Source organism: Oncorhynchus masou, unplaced genomic scaffold, assembly GCF_036934945.1.
Source record: "Oncorhynchus masou masou isolate Uvic2021 unplaced genomic scaffold, UVic_Omas_1.1 unplaced_scaffold_1442, whole genome shotgun sequence".
NCBI lineage: Eukaryota > Metazoa > Chordata > Actinopteri > Salmoniformes > Salmonidae > Oncorhynchus > Oncorhynchus masou.
In genome coordinates this window covers 108,671-125,033 of record NW_027004390.1, presented here as the reverse complement: position 1 = coordinate 125,033, position 16,363 = coordinate 108,671, and the positions used below count along the sequence as shown (strand labels likewise).

The 16,363-nt window shown below is 49.5% G+C and overlaps 1 protein-coding gene across 2 annotated transcripts; it reads right to left on the bottom strand.

Annotated features, from left to right (window-relative positions):
- Positions 1 to 215: 215 nt before the first annotated feature.
- On the bottom strand, positions 216 to 15,899 carry LOC135530861 (tropomodulin-3-like). Of its 2 annotated transcripts, none has more exons than XM_064959033.1 (3): positions 15,721 to 15,899; positions 1,706 to 1,916; positions 216 to 563 (listed from the first exon to the last, which is right to left on the bottom strand). In XM_064959033.1, exons 2-3 carry the CDS (start codon positions 1,829 to 1,831, stop codon positions 324 to 326), a joined length of 366 nt encoding a protein of 121 aa, XP_064815105.1. In that variant the 5' UTR covers positions 1,832 to 1,916; positions 15,721 to 15,899; the 3' UTR covers positions 216 to 323. The 2 variants fall into 2 exon arrangements, with proteins under 2 accessions (XP_064815105.1, XP_064815104.1); XM_064959032.1 differs by having other exon boundaries at positions 217 to 563; positions 1,706 to 1,919.
- Positions 15,900 to 16,363: the final 464 nt, after the last annotated feature.

Below are 16,363 nucleotides of genomic sequence, written 5' to 3'. Positions count from 1 at the left end.
GACAACATCATCTCTGTCTTTATACACCAGGGCCTCCTACCTTTCCTCTCTCCAGAGAAAGACAACATCATCTCTGTCTTTATACACCAGGGCCTCCTACCTTTCCTCTCTCCAGAGAAAGACAACATCATCTCTGTCTTTATACACCAGGGCCTCCTACCTTTCCTCTCTCCAGACAAAGACAACATCATCTCTGTCTTTATACTCCAGGGCCTCCTACCTTTCCTCTCTCCAGAGAAAGACACAACATCATCTCTGTCTTTATACTCCAGGGCCTCCTACCTTTCCTCTCTCCAGAGAAAGACACAACATCATCTCTGTCTTTATACTCCAGGGCCTCCTACCTTTCCTCTCTCCAGAGAAAGACACAACATCATCTCTGTCTTTATACTCCAGGGCCTCCTACCTTTCCTCTCTCCAGAGAAAGACACAACATCATCTCTGTCTTTATACTCCAGGGCCTCCTTCTCCAGAAAGCTGAGTAGTTTCTCTCTGCTGTAGGGGCCGGTGGCTGCTTTCACTGTGTGGTCCTTCTGACGCATCGACGCTGGCAGCAATGCATTCTGGGGGGGAGGAGACACAGAGGGGTGGATATATGGGTTTATTGACGGATTGATCAATTGGTAATTGGTGAATTCATGTGCCATGTTTAAAAACATTAGGGCTACATTTGGTGCCGTGTCGTGTTGAGTGGAGTTCCTATGATTGCCTGGTTAGTGGACTCCTCTCCTTCATGCTGTGTCTAAGTGAAAGACCAGAAGAATGTTTAAGATGTTCTCTACTTGAGATGTAACAACACATTGGCCTCGTCCCAATACTTCTGTTGAGGTGTATTGTGTAATAACACAAATAAGTGGCTGTTGTACCTCACACCCTGGCCCTTGGAAAGGAAAATTAACCTCACTAAGTCCTGGAAGGGTTTGACTACTCTGCTCCTCCTCTACTCTGCTACGCCTCCTCCTCTACTCTGCTGCACCTCCTCTACTCTGCTACGCCTCCTCCTCTACTCTGCTGCACCTCCTCTACTCTGCTGCACCTCTTCCTCCTCTACGCCTCCTCCTCCTCTACTCTGCTGCACCTCCTCCTCCTCTACGCCTCCTCCTCCTCTACTCTGCTGCACCTCCTCCTCCTCTACTCTGCTGCATCTCCTCCTCTACGCCTCCTCCTCCTCTACGCCTCCTCCTCCTCTACGCCTCCTCCCCTTCTACTCTGCTGCGCCTCCTCCTCCTCCACTCTGCTGCGCCTCCTCCACTGTGCCTCCTCCTCCTCCTCTACTCTGCCTCCCCCTCTACTCTGCTGCGCCTCCTCCTCCCCCTCTACTCTGCTGCGCCTCCTCCTCCCCCTCTACTCTGCTGCGCCTCCTCCTCCTACTCTGCTGCACCGCCTCCTCTACTGCACCTCCTCCTCCTCCTCCACTCTTCCTCCTCCACTCTGCCTCCTCTACTCTGCTGCGCCTCCTCCTCTACTCTGCTGCGCCTCCTCCTCTACTCTGCTGCGCCTCCTCCTCTACTCTGCTGCGCCTCCTCCTCCTCCTCTGCTGCGCCTCCTCCTCCTCCTCCTCCTCTACTCTGCGTGCAAATCAACATAGAAAAGCTTGGCAGACTGGGAGGTTAAAAGTTGATAAGAATGAGATGTCTGTCTGGCGAACAAGGAGAAAACACAAGGAAGACAGAACCAGAGAGACTCCTCCCCCTCCCCTCCATACCTCTGGGTCCATCTCCTCCAGGGCAGTCTCCAGTTGTTTGAGTTCTTGCTCTGACAGGTTGTTAAGGATCTCATCCTCGTCAATCTCCTTGTACTTCTCCAGGTCTTTCTTAAACGACAATGCCATGTTCTCTCTCTGCTACACCAACCGCAGACCGGGGTGTCTGTCTGTGTCCCTCTGGGTCCAAGTGTCACGCCTAGGGGCAGGTAATCTGCTAGAGACACAGAGGGATGGAGACAGAGAGGCAGGCAGAGAGGCAGGCAGACAGAGAGGCAGGCAGAGAGGCAGGCAGACAGAGAGGCAGGCAGAGAGGCAGGCAGAGAGGCAGGCAGACAGAGAGGCAGGCAGAGAGGCAGGCAGACAGAGAGGCAGGCAGACAGAGAGGCAGGCAGACAGAGAGGCAGGCAGACAGAGAGGCAGGCAGACAGAGAGGCAGGCAGACAGAGAGGCAGGCAGCGAGGCAGGCAGCGAGGCAGGCAGCGAGGCAGACAGCGAGGCAGGCAGAGAGAGAGGCAGACAGAGAGGCAGACAGAGAGGCAGACAGAGAGGCAGGCAGAGAGGCAGGCAGAGAGGCAGACAGAGAGGCAGACAGAGAGGCAGACAGAGAGGCAGACAGAGAGGCAGACAGAGAGGCAGGCAGAGAGGCAGGCAGAGAGAGAGGCAGACAGAGAGGCAGGCAGAGAGAGAGGCAGGCAGAGAGAGAGGCAGACAGAGAGGCAGGCAGAGAGAGAGGCAGGCAGAGAGAGAGGCAGACAGAGAGAGAGGCAGGCAGAGAGAGAGGCAGGCAGAGAGGCAGGCAGACAGCGAGGCAGGCAGACAGCGAGGCAGGCAGAGAGGCAGGCAGCGAGGCAGGCAGAGAGGCAGGCAGAGAGAGAGGCAGGCAGAGAGGATGATAACATGTGAGTTAGTGGGATCAAAGTAGGTGATGTAATTAAAGCCAGTCAGACAGCGTATGTCCTCCGGTCTTAAACATCACATAAACTGGGTGGTTCCAGTCCTGGATGCTGATTGGCTGAAAGCTGTGGTATATCAGACCGTATATCACGGGTACGACAAACAAATAGCTTTTTACCTTTCTAATTATATTGATAACCAGTTTATAATAACAATAAGGCACTTCTGGGATTTGTGTTATATGGCCAATATCGGTGTGTTGGACTAGTAACGGAAAGGTTGCTGGATCGAATCCCCGAGCTGACAAGGTACAAATCTGTCGTTCTGCCCCTGAACAGGCAGTTAACCTGCTGTTCCCCGGTAGGCCGTCATTGTCAATAAGAATTTGTTCTTAACTGACTTCCCTAGTTAAATAAACGTTAAATAAAACTAATCATCAAGCCCTTGACTAGTCTGGGACAACAACGTGCTGCTGGAGGCACAGGAGGACCGGAGTTGGGAAACATGGGTGTAAACTGAAGTTGAGTGGAGTTTAATCTTCCGTGACCTTGGCACGGCGGTCATTTTATTTCTAATGCGCAGCAGTCTGGGTGGAGCTGTGTGGTTTAGAGGGAACATTGTTCTCTCTCTCTCTCTGTTCTGTTCTCTCTCCCACATAGTCTCTCTCTCATCGTCTCTCTCTCTCTCTGTACCCCCCCTGTTCTGGTCTGGTCTCTCTCCCTGTTCTGGTCTGGTCTCTCTCCCTGTTCTGGTCTGGTCTCTCTCCCTGTTCTGGTCTGGTCTCTCTCCCTGTTCTGGTCTGGTCTCTCTCCCTGTTCTGGTCTGGTCTCTCTCTCTGTTTGGTCTGTTCTCTCTCTCTCTGTTCTGGTCTCTCTCTCTCTCTCTCTCTGTTCTGGTCTCTCTCTCTCTCTCTCTGTTCTGGTCTCTCTCTCTCTCTGTTCTGGTCTCTCTCTCTCTCTGTTCTGGTAAAGTACCACAGTGTGTGAGTCATAATATCCAGAAACCCTAGCGGTCAAACAGGGAAATGGTTCCAGACGTTTCTCCACCATTCATTTTTCCCCATCGGGGATTTTTTTAGAAACACGTAAAATAAGGTCTGTGTTGTGTGTCGGCTTCCCCTGGGGTGATGTTTTGATTACCGTGTAAATCTCTCTCAGACAAAGTGACTTGGCCTGTATTTACCTCCCAAAAATGAAATGCTAATTAGCTGCTAATGTGGCTATCATAAAGAACTACAAATACCATGATGATCTGGACCAGACTGACGAATCGAGGCAAAGGTAGATGTATTCATGAATGTAAATGTGTTCATGAATAAACTGTCTACATTTCTTTCAAATTGACAATTCTGTGAACCGTCTTGTGCATGTTTTAAATTGACACAATACCTGTTAGTAAAGGTGTCAGCTAGAGATGACCTACAGGATCTATACCTGTTAGTAAAGGTGTCAGCTCGAGATGACCTACAGGAGCATGCTGGGATTTGTAGTTTTGCACGATGTCTACTTTAAATACTAATTAGCAATTCAGAATTGGAGAGTAAATATATTGATAAAATACACATTTTAAATGAATTGTAGAAAAACAATTGGAAACATTTCCCTGTTTGACCGCTAGGTTTTATGGGTATTATAACACCTCCACTGTGGTGCTCTATAGCAGGCGGTTAACAGAGGAATAACAGGCTCACTCTGCCCTACTGGAAAGTAAATGAGAGCAGATGAAATGTCAGCATTCATGATGATAGTAATGTTGATCGCATCCATCGCTGGCTATTGATGATGCAAATCAGGTTCTGAAGACTGGGAGAACGCGGGTCACGTCCGAGTCCAGTCCACGGCCTGATAATACCAGACCAGGTAGGACTCCCTCCTGAATAAGTTCCAGACGATCTATTCTAATAGGTTATAGGCCGTGTTTAAATCTAGCGTAGGCCTAACTAAGCCCTGAACCAGGAGTTAAATATCCATGATGGTAAAAGCCAGCGAACTGCAGACAGTTTATCTGTGGGATAACAACACGTGTTTCAGTCCCCTGTTGGAACGACCGCCAGCTTTCAAGGTCTAGAAAACCCTTTCTGACAGAAAACATTCCGACATTGTAGAGCCAAATCCACAACACAGACACACCCATCAGTATCTAAACCACCTGACTGTTAGCCTCTGAGTTCCATTAGCTGAGACTGGAAGACAGAGTGGCCAGCGAGGGTTGACTGGAGACCACGGACGTGTAGACTAATCTGCACACCTATCAGTATCTAAACCACCTGACTGTTAGCCTCTGAGTTCCATTAGCTGAGACTGGAAGACAGAGTGGCCAGCGAGGGTTGACTGGAGACCACGGACTTGTAGACTAATCTACACACACGTCATTCTCTTACCACAATGTCAACTCAGCTCTTACCTCATCTATCTACTTTCTCTCTGTCGTCAACACCACCTTCACACTTAACCACTCACACAGGTTATAAAACCCATACTAATGGCTGTTCTTCTGTCTCCTCCAGGACCCTCCAAGTGATGAGGTGGAGTAGACAGTCCAGACAGGAGTAATGGAGCATGGAAGGGAGGTAATGGTGGTAATGGTCTGGGAGGATCCATTAGTAGAGTCTGGTTGATTCCATTCTCCGAGCTCTACTAATCATCCTAGGCAACAGCAGATATCTCAGAGCCAATAACATCACCACAACCAGCCTCTCTAGTTATAGATGTACAGTACACAGAGCCAATCACACCCCCACAACACACTACAACCAGCCTCTCTAGTTATAGATGTACAGTACACAGAGCCAATAACACCCCCACAACACACTACAACCAGCCTCTCTAGTTATAGATGTACAGTACACAGAGCCAATAACACACCCACAACAACCAGCCTCTCTAGTTATAGATGTACAGTACACACACACTGTTACATTCTCCAGTTTCTGTGTTTTGGGTTTGTTTGTGTACACACACACACACCACTACTCAGGCTCCCCACGTCCAAACTAAAACACGACACCCACCTTTGAGGGAAAAGTCACGAGCTGGCTGTATGCAAAGTCATGCTCACCTCAGTCACCTGTTTACTGCAGAAACTGTCCAGATATACAGGGACTTCACAAGGTCAGGAGAAACTGTCCAGATATACAGGGACTTCCACAAGGTCAGGAGAAACTGTCCAGATATACAGGGACTTCACAAGGTCAGGAGAAACTGTCCAGATATACAGGGACTTCACAAGGTCAGGAGAAACTGTCCAGATATACAGGGACTTCCACAAGGTCAGGAGAAACTGTCCAGATATACAGGGACTTCCACAAGGTCAGGAGAAACTGTCCAGATATACAGGGACTTCCACAAGGTCAGGAGAAACTGTCCAGATATACAGGGACTTCACAAGGTCAGGAGAAACTGTCCAGATATACAGGGACTTCCACAAGGTCAGGAGAAACTGTCCAGATGTACAGGGATTCCACAAGGTCAGGAGAAACTGTATGAGAGGTTTAGGTTCATGTCCCACCCTCTGTGGGCCCCACCCTCCGTGGGCCCTACATGTCCCACCCTCCGTGGGCCCTACATGTCCCACCCTCCGTGGGCCCTACATGTCCCACCCTACGTGGGCCCTACATGTCCTCCTCATCTCTCCCATATATCTCCCTATCATATCTCCCATATCCCCTCATATCTCTCCTCCTCATCTCTCCCATATCTCTCCTTATCATCTCTCCCATATCCCCTCATATCTCTCCTTATCATCTCTCCCATGTCCCCTCATATCTCTCCTTATCATCTCTCCCATATCCCCTCATATATCTCCTTATCATCTCTCCCATGTCCCCTCATATATCTCCTCATCATCTCTCTCATATCCCCTCATATCTCTCCTCATCATCTCTCCCATATCTCTCCTTATCATCTCTCCCATATCCCCTCATATCTCTCCTCATCATCTCTCCCATATCTCTCCTTATCATCTCTCCCATGTCCCCTCATCATCTCTCCCATATCCCCTCATATCTCTCCTCATCATCTCTCCCATATCTCTCCTTATCATCTCTCCCATATCCCCTCATATCTCTCCTCATCATCTCTCCCATATCTCTCCTTATCATCTCTCCCATATCCCCTCATATCTCTCCTTATCTCTCCCATGTCCCCTCATATCTCTCCTTATCATCTCTCCCATATCCCCTCATATATCTCCTTATCATCTCTCCCATGTCCCCTCATATATCTCCTCATCATCTCTCCCATATCCCCTCATATCTCTCCTCATCATCTCTCCCATATCCCCTCATATCTCCTCCTCCTCATCTCTCCCATATCCCCTCATATCTCTCCTCCTCATCTCTCCCATATCTCTCCTTATCATCTCTCCCATATCCCCTCATATCTCTCCTCATCATCTCTCCCATATCCCCTCATATCTCCTCCTCCTCATCTCTCCCATATCCCCTCATATCTCTCCTCCTCATCTCTCCCATATCTCTCCTTATCATCTCTCCCATATCCCCTCATATCTCTCCTTATCATCTCTCCCATGTCCCCTCATATCTCTCCTTATCATCTCTCCCATGTCCCCTCATATATCTCCTCATCATCTCTCCCATATCCCCTCATATCTCTCCTCATCATCTCTCCCATATCCCCTCTCCCATATCCCTCCTTATCATCTCTCCCATGTCCCCTCATATCTCTCCTCCTCATCTCTCCCATATCCCCTCATATCTCCTCATCATCTCGCCCATATATCTCCTCATCATCTCTCCCATATCCCCTCATATCTCTCCTTATCATCTCTCCCATATCCCCTCATATCTCTCCATATCCACTCTCCCATATCCCTCCTTATCATCTCTCCCATATCCCCTCATATCTCTCATCATATCTCCCATATCCCCTCATATCTCTCCTCCTCATCTCTCCCATATCTCCTCATCATCTCTCCCATATCCCCTCATCTCTCCTTATCCCCTCATATCTCTCCTCCTCATCTCTCCCATCTCATCTCTCATCTCATATCATCTCTCCCATATCATCTCTCCCATATCCCCTCATATCTCTCCTTATCATCTCTCCGATATCCCCTCATATCTCTCCTTATCATCTCTCCCATATCCCCTCATATCCATCCCATATCATTTCTCCCATATCCCCTCATATCTCTCCTTATCATCTCTCCCATATCCCCTCCTTATCATCTCTCCCATATCCCCTCATATCTCTCCCATATCCCCTCATATCTCTCCCATATCCATCCCATATCATATCTCCCATATCCCCTCATATCTCTCCTTATCATCTCTCCCATATCCCCTCCTTATCATCTCTCCCATATCCCCTCATATCTCTCCCATATCCATCCCATATCATATCTCCCATATCCCCTCATATCCCTCCTTATCATCTCTCCCATATCCCCTCATATCTCTCATCATATCTCCCATATCCCCTCATATCTCTCCTCCTCATCTCTCCCATATCTCCTCATCATCTCTCCCATATCCCCTCATCTCTCCTTATCCCCTCATATCTCTCCTCCTCATCTCTCCCATCTCATCTCTCATCTCATATCATCTCTCCCATATCATCTCTCCCATATCCCCTCATATCTCTCCTTATCATCTCTCCGATATCCCCTCATATCTCTCCTTATCATCTCTCCCATATCCCCTCATATCCATCCCATATCATTTCTCCCATATCCCCTCATCTCTCCTTATCATCTCTCCCATATCCCCTCCTTATCATCTCTCCCATATCCCCTCATATCTCTCCCATATCCCCTCATATCTCTCCCATATCCATCCCATATCATATCTCCCATATCCCCTCATATCTCTCCTTATCATCTCTCCCATATCGCCTCATATCTCTCCCATATCCATCCCATATCATCTCTCCCATATCGCCTCACATCTCTCCTTATCATCTCTCCCATATCCCCTCATATCCCTCCTTATCATCTCTCCCATATCCACTCATATCTCTCCTCCAATCCCTCCTCCATCCTGCTCTCTTCTCTGTTCTCCTCTTTCCCTCCCTCCTCCGTCCTGCTCTCTTCTCTGTTCCCTTCTTTCCCTCCCTCCTCCGTCCTGCTCTCTTCTCTGTTCTCTTCTATCCCTCCCTCCTCCGTCCTGCTCTCTTCTCTTCTATCCCTCCCTCCTCCGTCCTGCTCTCTTCTCTTCTATCCCTCCCTCCTCCATCCTGCTCTCTTCTCTGTTCCCTTCTTTCCCTCCCTCCTCCGTCCTGCTCTCTTCTCTGTTCTCTTCTATCCCTCCCTCCTCCGTCCTGCTCTCTTCTCTTCTATCCCTCCCTCCTCCGTCCTGCTCTCTTCTCTTCTATCCCTCCCTCCTCCGTCCTGCTCTCTTCTCTGTTCTCTTCTATCCCTCCCTCCTCCGTCCTGCTCTCTTCTCTTCTATCCCTCCCTCCTCCGTCCTGCTCTCTTCTCTTCTATCCCTCCCTCCTCCATCCTGCTCTCTTCTCTTCTATCCCTCCCTCCTCCATCCTGCTCTCTTCTCTGTTCTCTTCTATCCCTCCCTCCTCCGTCCTGCTCTCTTCTCTTCTATCCCTCCCTCCTCCATCCTGCTCTCTTCTCTGTTCCCTTCTTTCCCTCCCTCCTCCATCCTGCTCTCTTCTCTGTTCCCTTCTTTCCCTCCCTCCTCCGTCCTGCTCTCTTCTCTGTTCCCTTCTTTCCCTCCCTCCTCCGTCCTGCTCTCTTCTCTGTTCCCTTCTTTCCCTCCCTCCTCCGTCCTGCTCTCTTCTCTGTTCCCTTCTTTCCCTCCCTCCTCCGTCCTGCTCTCTTCTCTGTTCCCTTCTTTCCCTCCCTCCTCCATCCTGCTCTCTTCTCTGTTCTCTTCTATCCCTCCCTCCTCCGTCCTGCTCTCTTCTCTGTTCCCTTCTTTCCCTCCCTCCTCCATCCTGCTCTCTTCTCTGTTCTCTTCTCTCCCTCCTGCTCTCTTCTCTGTTCTCCTCTCTGCTCTGCTGGTGTGGGACACTCCCTTCTAGAGTGGCTGGGGAAAGGCAGAGCATGATGAAAAACAGATGGAGCAGAGGTGAGAGGCAAACAGGAAGAGAGAGAGAGTGAGGTAAAGAGGGAGGAATGGAAGGATGAGATGCTGACAGGGCAGTCACTGCGGTGGTAAAACAACAAACATGAAATGAAATGTGGATTGAGGGAGGTGGGGTTGGAGGAGGTACAAAGTGGTACTTTAAAAAAGCTGCAGCTCTCGCTCTCCCCCTCTCTCCCTCCCTCCCCCTCTCCCTCCTCGTCTGTCCTCCTTGTCTGTCCTCTCCTCTATTTCTGCTACAGCTCACCGGTTGGACACGAACACACTATCCCTAGTCTGCAGACTCTACCCACTAACCCCTCACTACCCACAGTCTGCAGACTCTACCCACTATCCCCTCACTACCCACAGTCTGCAGACTCTACCCACTATCCCCTCACTACCCACAGTCTGCAGACTCTACCCACTATCCCCTCACTACCCACAGTCTGCAGACTCTACCCACTATCCCCCTCACTACCCACAGTCTGCAGACTCTACCCACTATCCCCTCACTACCCACAGTCTGCAGACTCTACCCACTATCCCCTCACTACCCACAGTCTGCAGACTCTACCCACACAGGCACCTTTGAGGGTTGAAGTCAAGAAGTGTCCCCCAGGACTGGGCAGCGTGACAGAAGTTAGTGTCCTCTCCAACCTCTGCTCGGCGGCGAACAGAAACAACATGGCAGAGAATTCCCCCCACAAACCGTTTAAATAATCACACCTTCCCAACTCCAAATGGTAGAAGTATGATCATCCTGCTAACAGGCTAATAACATGCTGATTTCTCCCTCTGTTGGAGCGGACAGAAGTAGAACCGGCTGAGCAGTACCAGACCTGATTATCCTGCTAACAGGCTAATAACATGCTGATTTCTCCCTCTGTTGGAGCGGACAGAAGTAGAACCGGCTGAGCAGTATCAGACCTGATTATCCTGCTAACAGGCTAATAACATGCTGATTTCTCCCTCTGTTGGAGCGGACAGAAGTAGAACCGGCTGAGCAGTACCAGACCTGATTATCCTGCTAACAGGCTAATAACATGCAGTGATTCCTGCTCCTAATAACATGCTGATTTCTCTGTTGGAGCGGACAGAAGTAGAACCGGCTGAGCAGTACCAGACCTGATTATCCTGCTAACAGGCTAATAACATGCTGATTTCTCCCTCTGTTGGAGCGGACAGAAGTAGAACCGGCTGAGCAGTACCAGACCTGATTATCCTGCTAACAGGCTAATAACATGCTGATTTCTCCCTCTGTTGGAGCGGACAGAAGTAGAACCAGTACCAGACCTGATTATCCTGCTAACAGGCTAATAACATGCTGATTTCTCCCTCTGTTGGAGCGGACAGAAGTAGAACCGGCTGAGCAGTACCAGACCTGATTATCCTGCTAACAGGCTAATAACATGCTGATTTCTCCCTCTGTTGGAGCGGACAGAAGTAGAACAGGCTAATAACATGCTGATTTCTCCCTCTGTTGGAGCAGTAGAACCAGACCTGATTATCCTGCTAACAGGCTAATAACATGCTGATTTCTCCCTCTGTTGGAGCGGACAGAAGTAGAACCGGCTGAGCAGTACCAGACCTGATTATCCTGCTAACAGGCTAATAACATGCTGATTTCTCCCTCTGTTGGAGCGGACAGAAGTAGAACCGGCTGAGCAGTACCAGACCTGATTATCCTGCTAACAGGCTAATAACATGCTGATTTCTCCCTCTGTTGGAGCGGACAGAAGTAGAACCGGCTGAGCAGTAAGACCTGATTATCCTGCTAACAGGCTAATAACATGCTGATTTCTCCCTCTGTTGGAGCGGACAGAAGTAGAACCGGCTGAGCAGTACCAGACCTGATTATCCTGCTAACAGGCTAATAACATGCTGATTTCTCCCTCTGTTGGAGCGGACAGAAGTAGAACCGATTTCTCCTCTGTTGGAGCAGTAGAACCGGCTCAGACCTGATTATCCTGCTAACAGGCTAATAACATGCTGATTTCTCCCTCTGTTGGAGCGGACAGAAGTAGAACCGGCTGAGCAGTACCAGACCTGATTATCCTGCTAACAGGCTAATAACATGCTGATTTCTCCCTCTGTTGGAGCGGACAGAAGTAGAACCGGCTGAGCAGTACCAGACCTGATTATCCTGCTAACAGGCTAATAACATGCTGATTTCTCCCTCTGTTGGAGCGGACAGAAGTAGAACCGGCTGAGCAGTACCAGACCTGATTATCCTGCTAACAGGCTAATAACATGCTGATTTCTCCCTCTGTTGGAGCGGACATGAAGTAGAACCGGCTGAGCAGTACCAGACCTGATTATCCTGCTAACAGGCTAATAACATGCTGATTTCTCCCTCTGTTGGAGCGGACAGAAGTAGAACCGGCTGAGCAGTACATGCTGATTTCTCCCTCTGACCTGATTATCCTGCTAACAGGCTAATAACATGCTGATTTCTCCCTCTGTTGGAGCGGACAGAAGTAGAACCGGCTGAGCAGTACCAGACAGTTATCCTGCTAACAGACATGCTGATTTCTCCCTCTGTTGGATCCTGCTAACAGGCTAATAACATGCTGATTTCTCCCTCTGTTGGAGCGGACAGAAGTAGAACCGGCTGAGCAGTACCAGACCTGATTATCCTGCTAACAGGCTAATAACATGCTGATTTCTCCCTCTGTTGGAGCGGACAGAAGTAGAACCGGCTGAGCAGTACCAGACCTGATTATCCTGCTAACAGGCTAATAACATGGATTTCTAATAACATGCTGATTTCTCCCTCTGTTTCTCCCTCTGGAGCGGACAGAAGTAGAACCGGCTGAGCAGTACCAGACCTGATTATCCTGCTAACAGGCTAATAACATGCTGATTTCTCCCTCTGTTGGAGCGGACAGAAGTAGAACCGGCTGAGCAGTACCAGACCTGATTATCCTGCTAACAGGCTAATAACATGCTGATTTCTCCCTCTGTTGGAGCGGACAGAAGTAGAACCGGCTGAGCAGTACCAGACCTGATTATCCTGCTAACAGGCTAATAACATGCTGATTTCTCCCTCTGTTGGAGCGGACAGAAGTAGAACCGGCTAATAACATGCTGAGCAGAAGTGAGCTACCAGACCTGATTATCCTGCTAACAGGCTAATAACATGCTGATTTCTCCCTCTGTTGGAGCGGACGGACCGGCTGAGCAGTACCAGACCTGAGCTAACAGGCTAATAACATGCTGATTTCTCCCTCTGTTGGAGCGGACAGAAGTAGAACCGGCTGAGCAGTACCAGACCTGATTATCCTGCTAACAGGCTAATAACATGCTGATTTCTCCCTCTGTTGGAGCGGACAGAAGTAGAACCGGCTGAGCAGTACCAGACCTGATTATCCTGCTAACAGGCTAATAACATGCTGATTTCTCCCTCTGTTGGATTATCCTGCTAACAGGCGGATTTCTCCCTCTGTTGGAGACAGAAGTAGAACCGGCTGAGCAGTACCAGACCTGATTATCCTGCTAACAGGCTAATAACATGCTGATTTCTCCCTCTGTTGGAGCGGACAGAAGTAGAACCGGCTGACCAGTACCAGACCTGATTATCCTGCTAACCGGCTGATATTCACACACAACATGCTGAGTTGGCATCTCTGAGCCTGTTAACCTGCTCTGGATCAGCTGAAGCTAACGCATTTGTTGTTGTCGTGTAGGAGACGGACGGACTTCCGACAGACAGACAGACAGACAGACAGACAGACAGACAGACAGACAGACACACTGCCCTCGCTTGGATGAAAGTCTGCTAAAAGGCATCTCTCTCAAGTGAACGGCACTACGACCTCTTTGTCTTTATAATGCAGACAGAACTAATGTACCCCAGGAATGGGCGGAGTGACAGAACTGTCCCCCGGGACTGGGCGGCGTGACAGAACTGCCCCCTACGACTGGGCGGAGTGACAGTACTACCCCCTACGACTGGGCGGAGTGACAGAACTGCCCCCCAGGACTGGGCGGCGTGACAGAACTGTCCCCTACGACTGGGCGGCGTGACAGAACTGTCCCCTACGACTGGGCGGTGTGACAGAACTGTCCCCTACGACTGGGCGGCGTGACAGAACTGTACCCTAGAACTGGGCGGCGTGACAGAACTGTACCCTAGAACTGGGCGGCGTGACAGAACTGCCCCCTACGACTGGGCGGCGTGACAGAACTGCCCCCTACGACTGGGCGGCGTGACAGAACTGCCCCCTACGATTGGGCGGCGTGACAGAACTGTCCCCCAGGACTGGGCGGCGTGACAGAACTGTCCCCCAGGACTGGGCGGCGTGACAGAACTGTCCCCCAGGACTGGGCGGCGTGACAGAACTGTCCCCCAGGACTGGGCGGCGTGACAGAACTGTCCCCCAGGACTGGGCGGCGTGACCGAACTGTCCCCCAGGACTGGGCGGCGTGACAGAACTGCCCCCTACGACTGGGCGGAGTGACAGAACTGTCCCCCAGGACTGGGCGGCGTGACAGAACTGTCCCCCAGGACTGGGCGGCGTGACAGAACTGTCCCCCAGGACTGGGCGGCGTGACAGAACTGTCCCCCAGGACTGGGCGGCGTGACGGAACTGTCCCCCAGGACTGGGCGGCGTGACGGAACTGTCCCCCAGGACTGGGCGGCGTGACAGAACTGTACCCTAGAACTGGGCGGCGTGACAGAAGTTAGTGTTTTTCTCTTTAACGGTAAAGCTTAGGGTCTGGAGGGGACATGCTGATTGTAGATCTGTGCCTGTGATCAACTTCACCCCTGGGCTAACTCACACGTTTCCTTATAAAGGCTGTCCTAGACGGCTCGGGCCACACCCTGCACTCAGAACAAAGCCGTGTTGTGACCAAGAGATGCAGTCTTTCAGGTGGCACATAAGGATTGGAAGCTACTAAATAAGCACCTTTTGTGGAGGGCTGCTGAACCAGGGGTGTATCACAGGACATGAGGCATTGTTTCTGCTGCTACTAACAATGGAAGTGCACGCGCACACACACACACACACACACACACCTTGTTTACATGGTAAACAGTCTGAAATGCATGACAACCATGCCGATTTGAGTTGAGCAAGACCCACGTTTAACTGAGTCACCTCTGTAAAACCTTACAGTTAAGATGGGCAGCTAGCTAGCTGAGTGAATTTCAACACGGATTGGTTTGTTGTTCTGACAACGACAGACTATACCGGTTGTCCTCGGCACATGTGACAAATAAACGATGATTTGACAGACAGGCGCGGCCCTGTTGCGACAGGGAGGTGGCGTACTGTGGTCCACAGGTCCTGTAGCGATGCTGTAGGACCTTGATCAACAACAACAAATACTAACTTGGCAATGTCCTAAAACATACAAGCTGTAACGTTAGGAGGTACATTAATTCACACTAGCTAGCTAGTATAATAACAAGATGTATTTATTTCACCAGTTTTCTATATCATTCTGATTCAGTAGCTACGGACTATTTCGACCAAATAAATTATGATTTATTTGATCGAAATAACTAGGTAACTAACTGTCTGTCTGATAATATAACTAGGTAACTAACTTAGCTGATTAGCTAACTAGAGATGAGGAACAGAGCTAAGAGGGCAATGGTGACAAAGTTATTACCAAAGACATTGGAGATAAGAGGAGAGAGCAAGAAAACATAAACTAGGGCGTATTCATTACGCCCATTCTGTTGCAAATCGTTTCCTAAACGGAAGCAAATCGAACGAATAGAAACTCCCGTCTTGTTCAGTTAAACGGTAAACAGTTTCCGTAACGAATACGCCCCTGAACTGCATACACAGTCCAACATCATCCCATAACTAGCTGGCTAACTACAGCTATCAGTCACAGATTTATCCGCATCGGATCATTAGGTAGATACCAAATATGTCAACAACACACAAACACCAAGCTTGCATCTCTCTCTCACTGGCAGACCGAGAAACAAGAAACGTCAGCTAACTTAGCATAGCCAGATAGCTAACTGGCTAGCGAAATAGTGAAATGGCCACACGATTGCTGTAGCTAACGTTAGATAGCGGGCAAAACGATTCACAAATGTGTAACCTCGATGGATGCTCACCTGAGACTACAGCGACTGGGCAAATTCAATCCACACGTCTTCAGTTCACTCCAGAAGGCGCAAGCTATCAAATGACAGTAGCTAGTTACTTACTGTACTGCTCCAATGAATACGAAGGCTTCACTGCTACTCACTTTCTTTCTCACCCCAAAGGCGGTAACACAGGAAGAGAGACACTGGACACAGTACCCAATGTACGGCTGGGTCTCTAGCTCTGAAAGCCGACTCAGCCAATAGACGGAGAGGAGATCTACCACTGACCAATGAGCTTTCTCCATTTCTACGAGTCAGCCCACCTCTGATAAGCAAAGGACCAATCAACAGCGGTTTCAATGTAGGACGCACGCAAAGGTATGTAGGACAAGCGGTAAGCACTGAGGTAATAAGAAGAGTAACGTATGAAGTTGCCCTAGAAAACACTGATCTAAAGTCTGTTGTGTCTCTCCTCGTGGTTATGGTAAGGATTTGGGGAGAGTAAGCTGATCACGTATATTAATTCATTACTCTATTTTTATTTCTAAAGCTCTCTTGCATAAACTTCTGCCATACCTAACATCATTAATAAACTTTAGATGTAGGAATGACCAAACCCGGTCTCAGGGATGGCGAACTGGAGATTCCTATAGTCTCTTGTCTTGACTAT

Coding starts and splice junctions, on each gene's coding strand:
- LOC135530861 (XM_064959033.1), bottom strand. CDS start 1,831: ATGGCATTGTCGTTTAAGAAAGACCTGGAGAAGTACAAGGAGATTGAC. Junction 564..1,705: donor TGGAGGAGATGGACCCAGAG/GTATGGAGGGGA, acceptor CCTCCCCCCCAG/AATGCATTGCTGCCAGCGTC.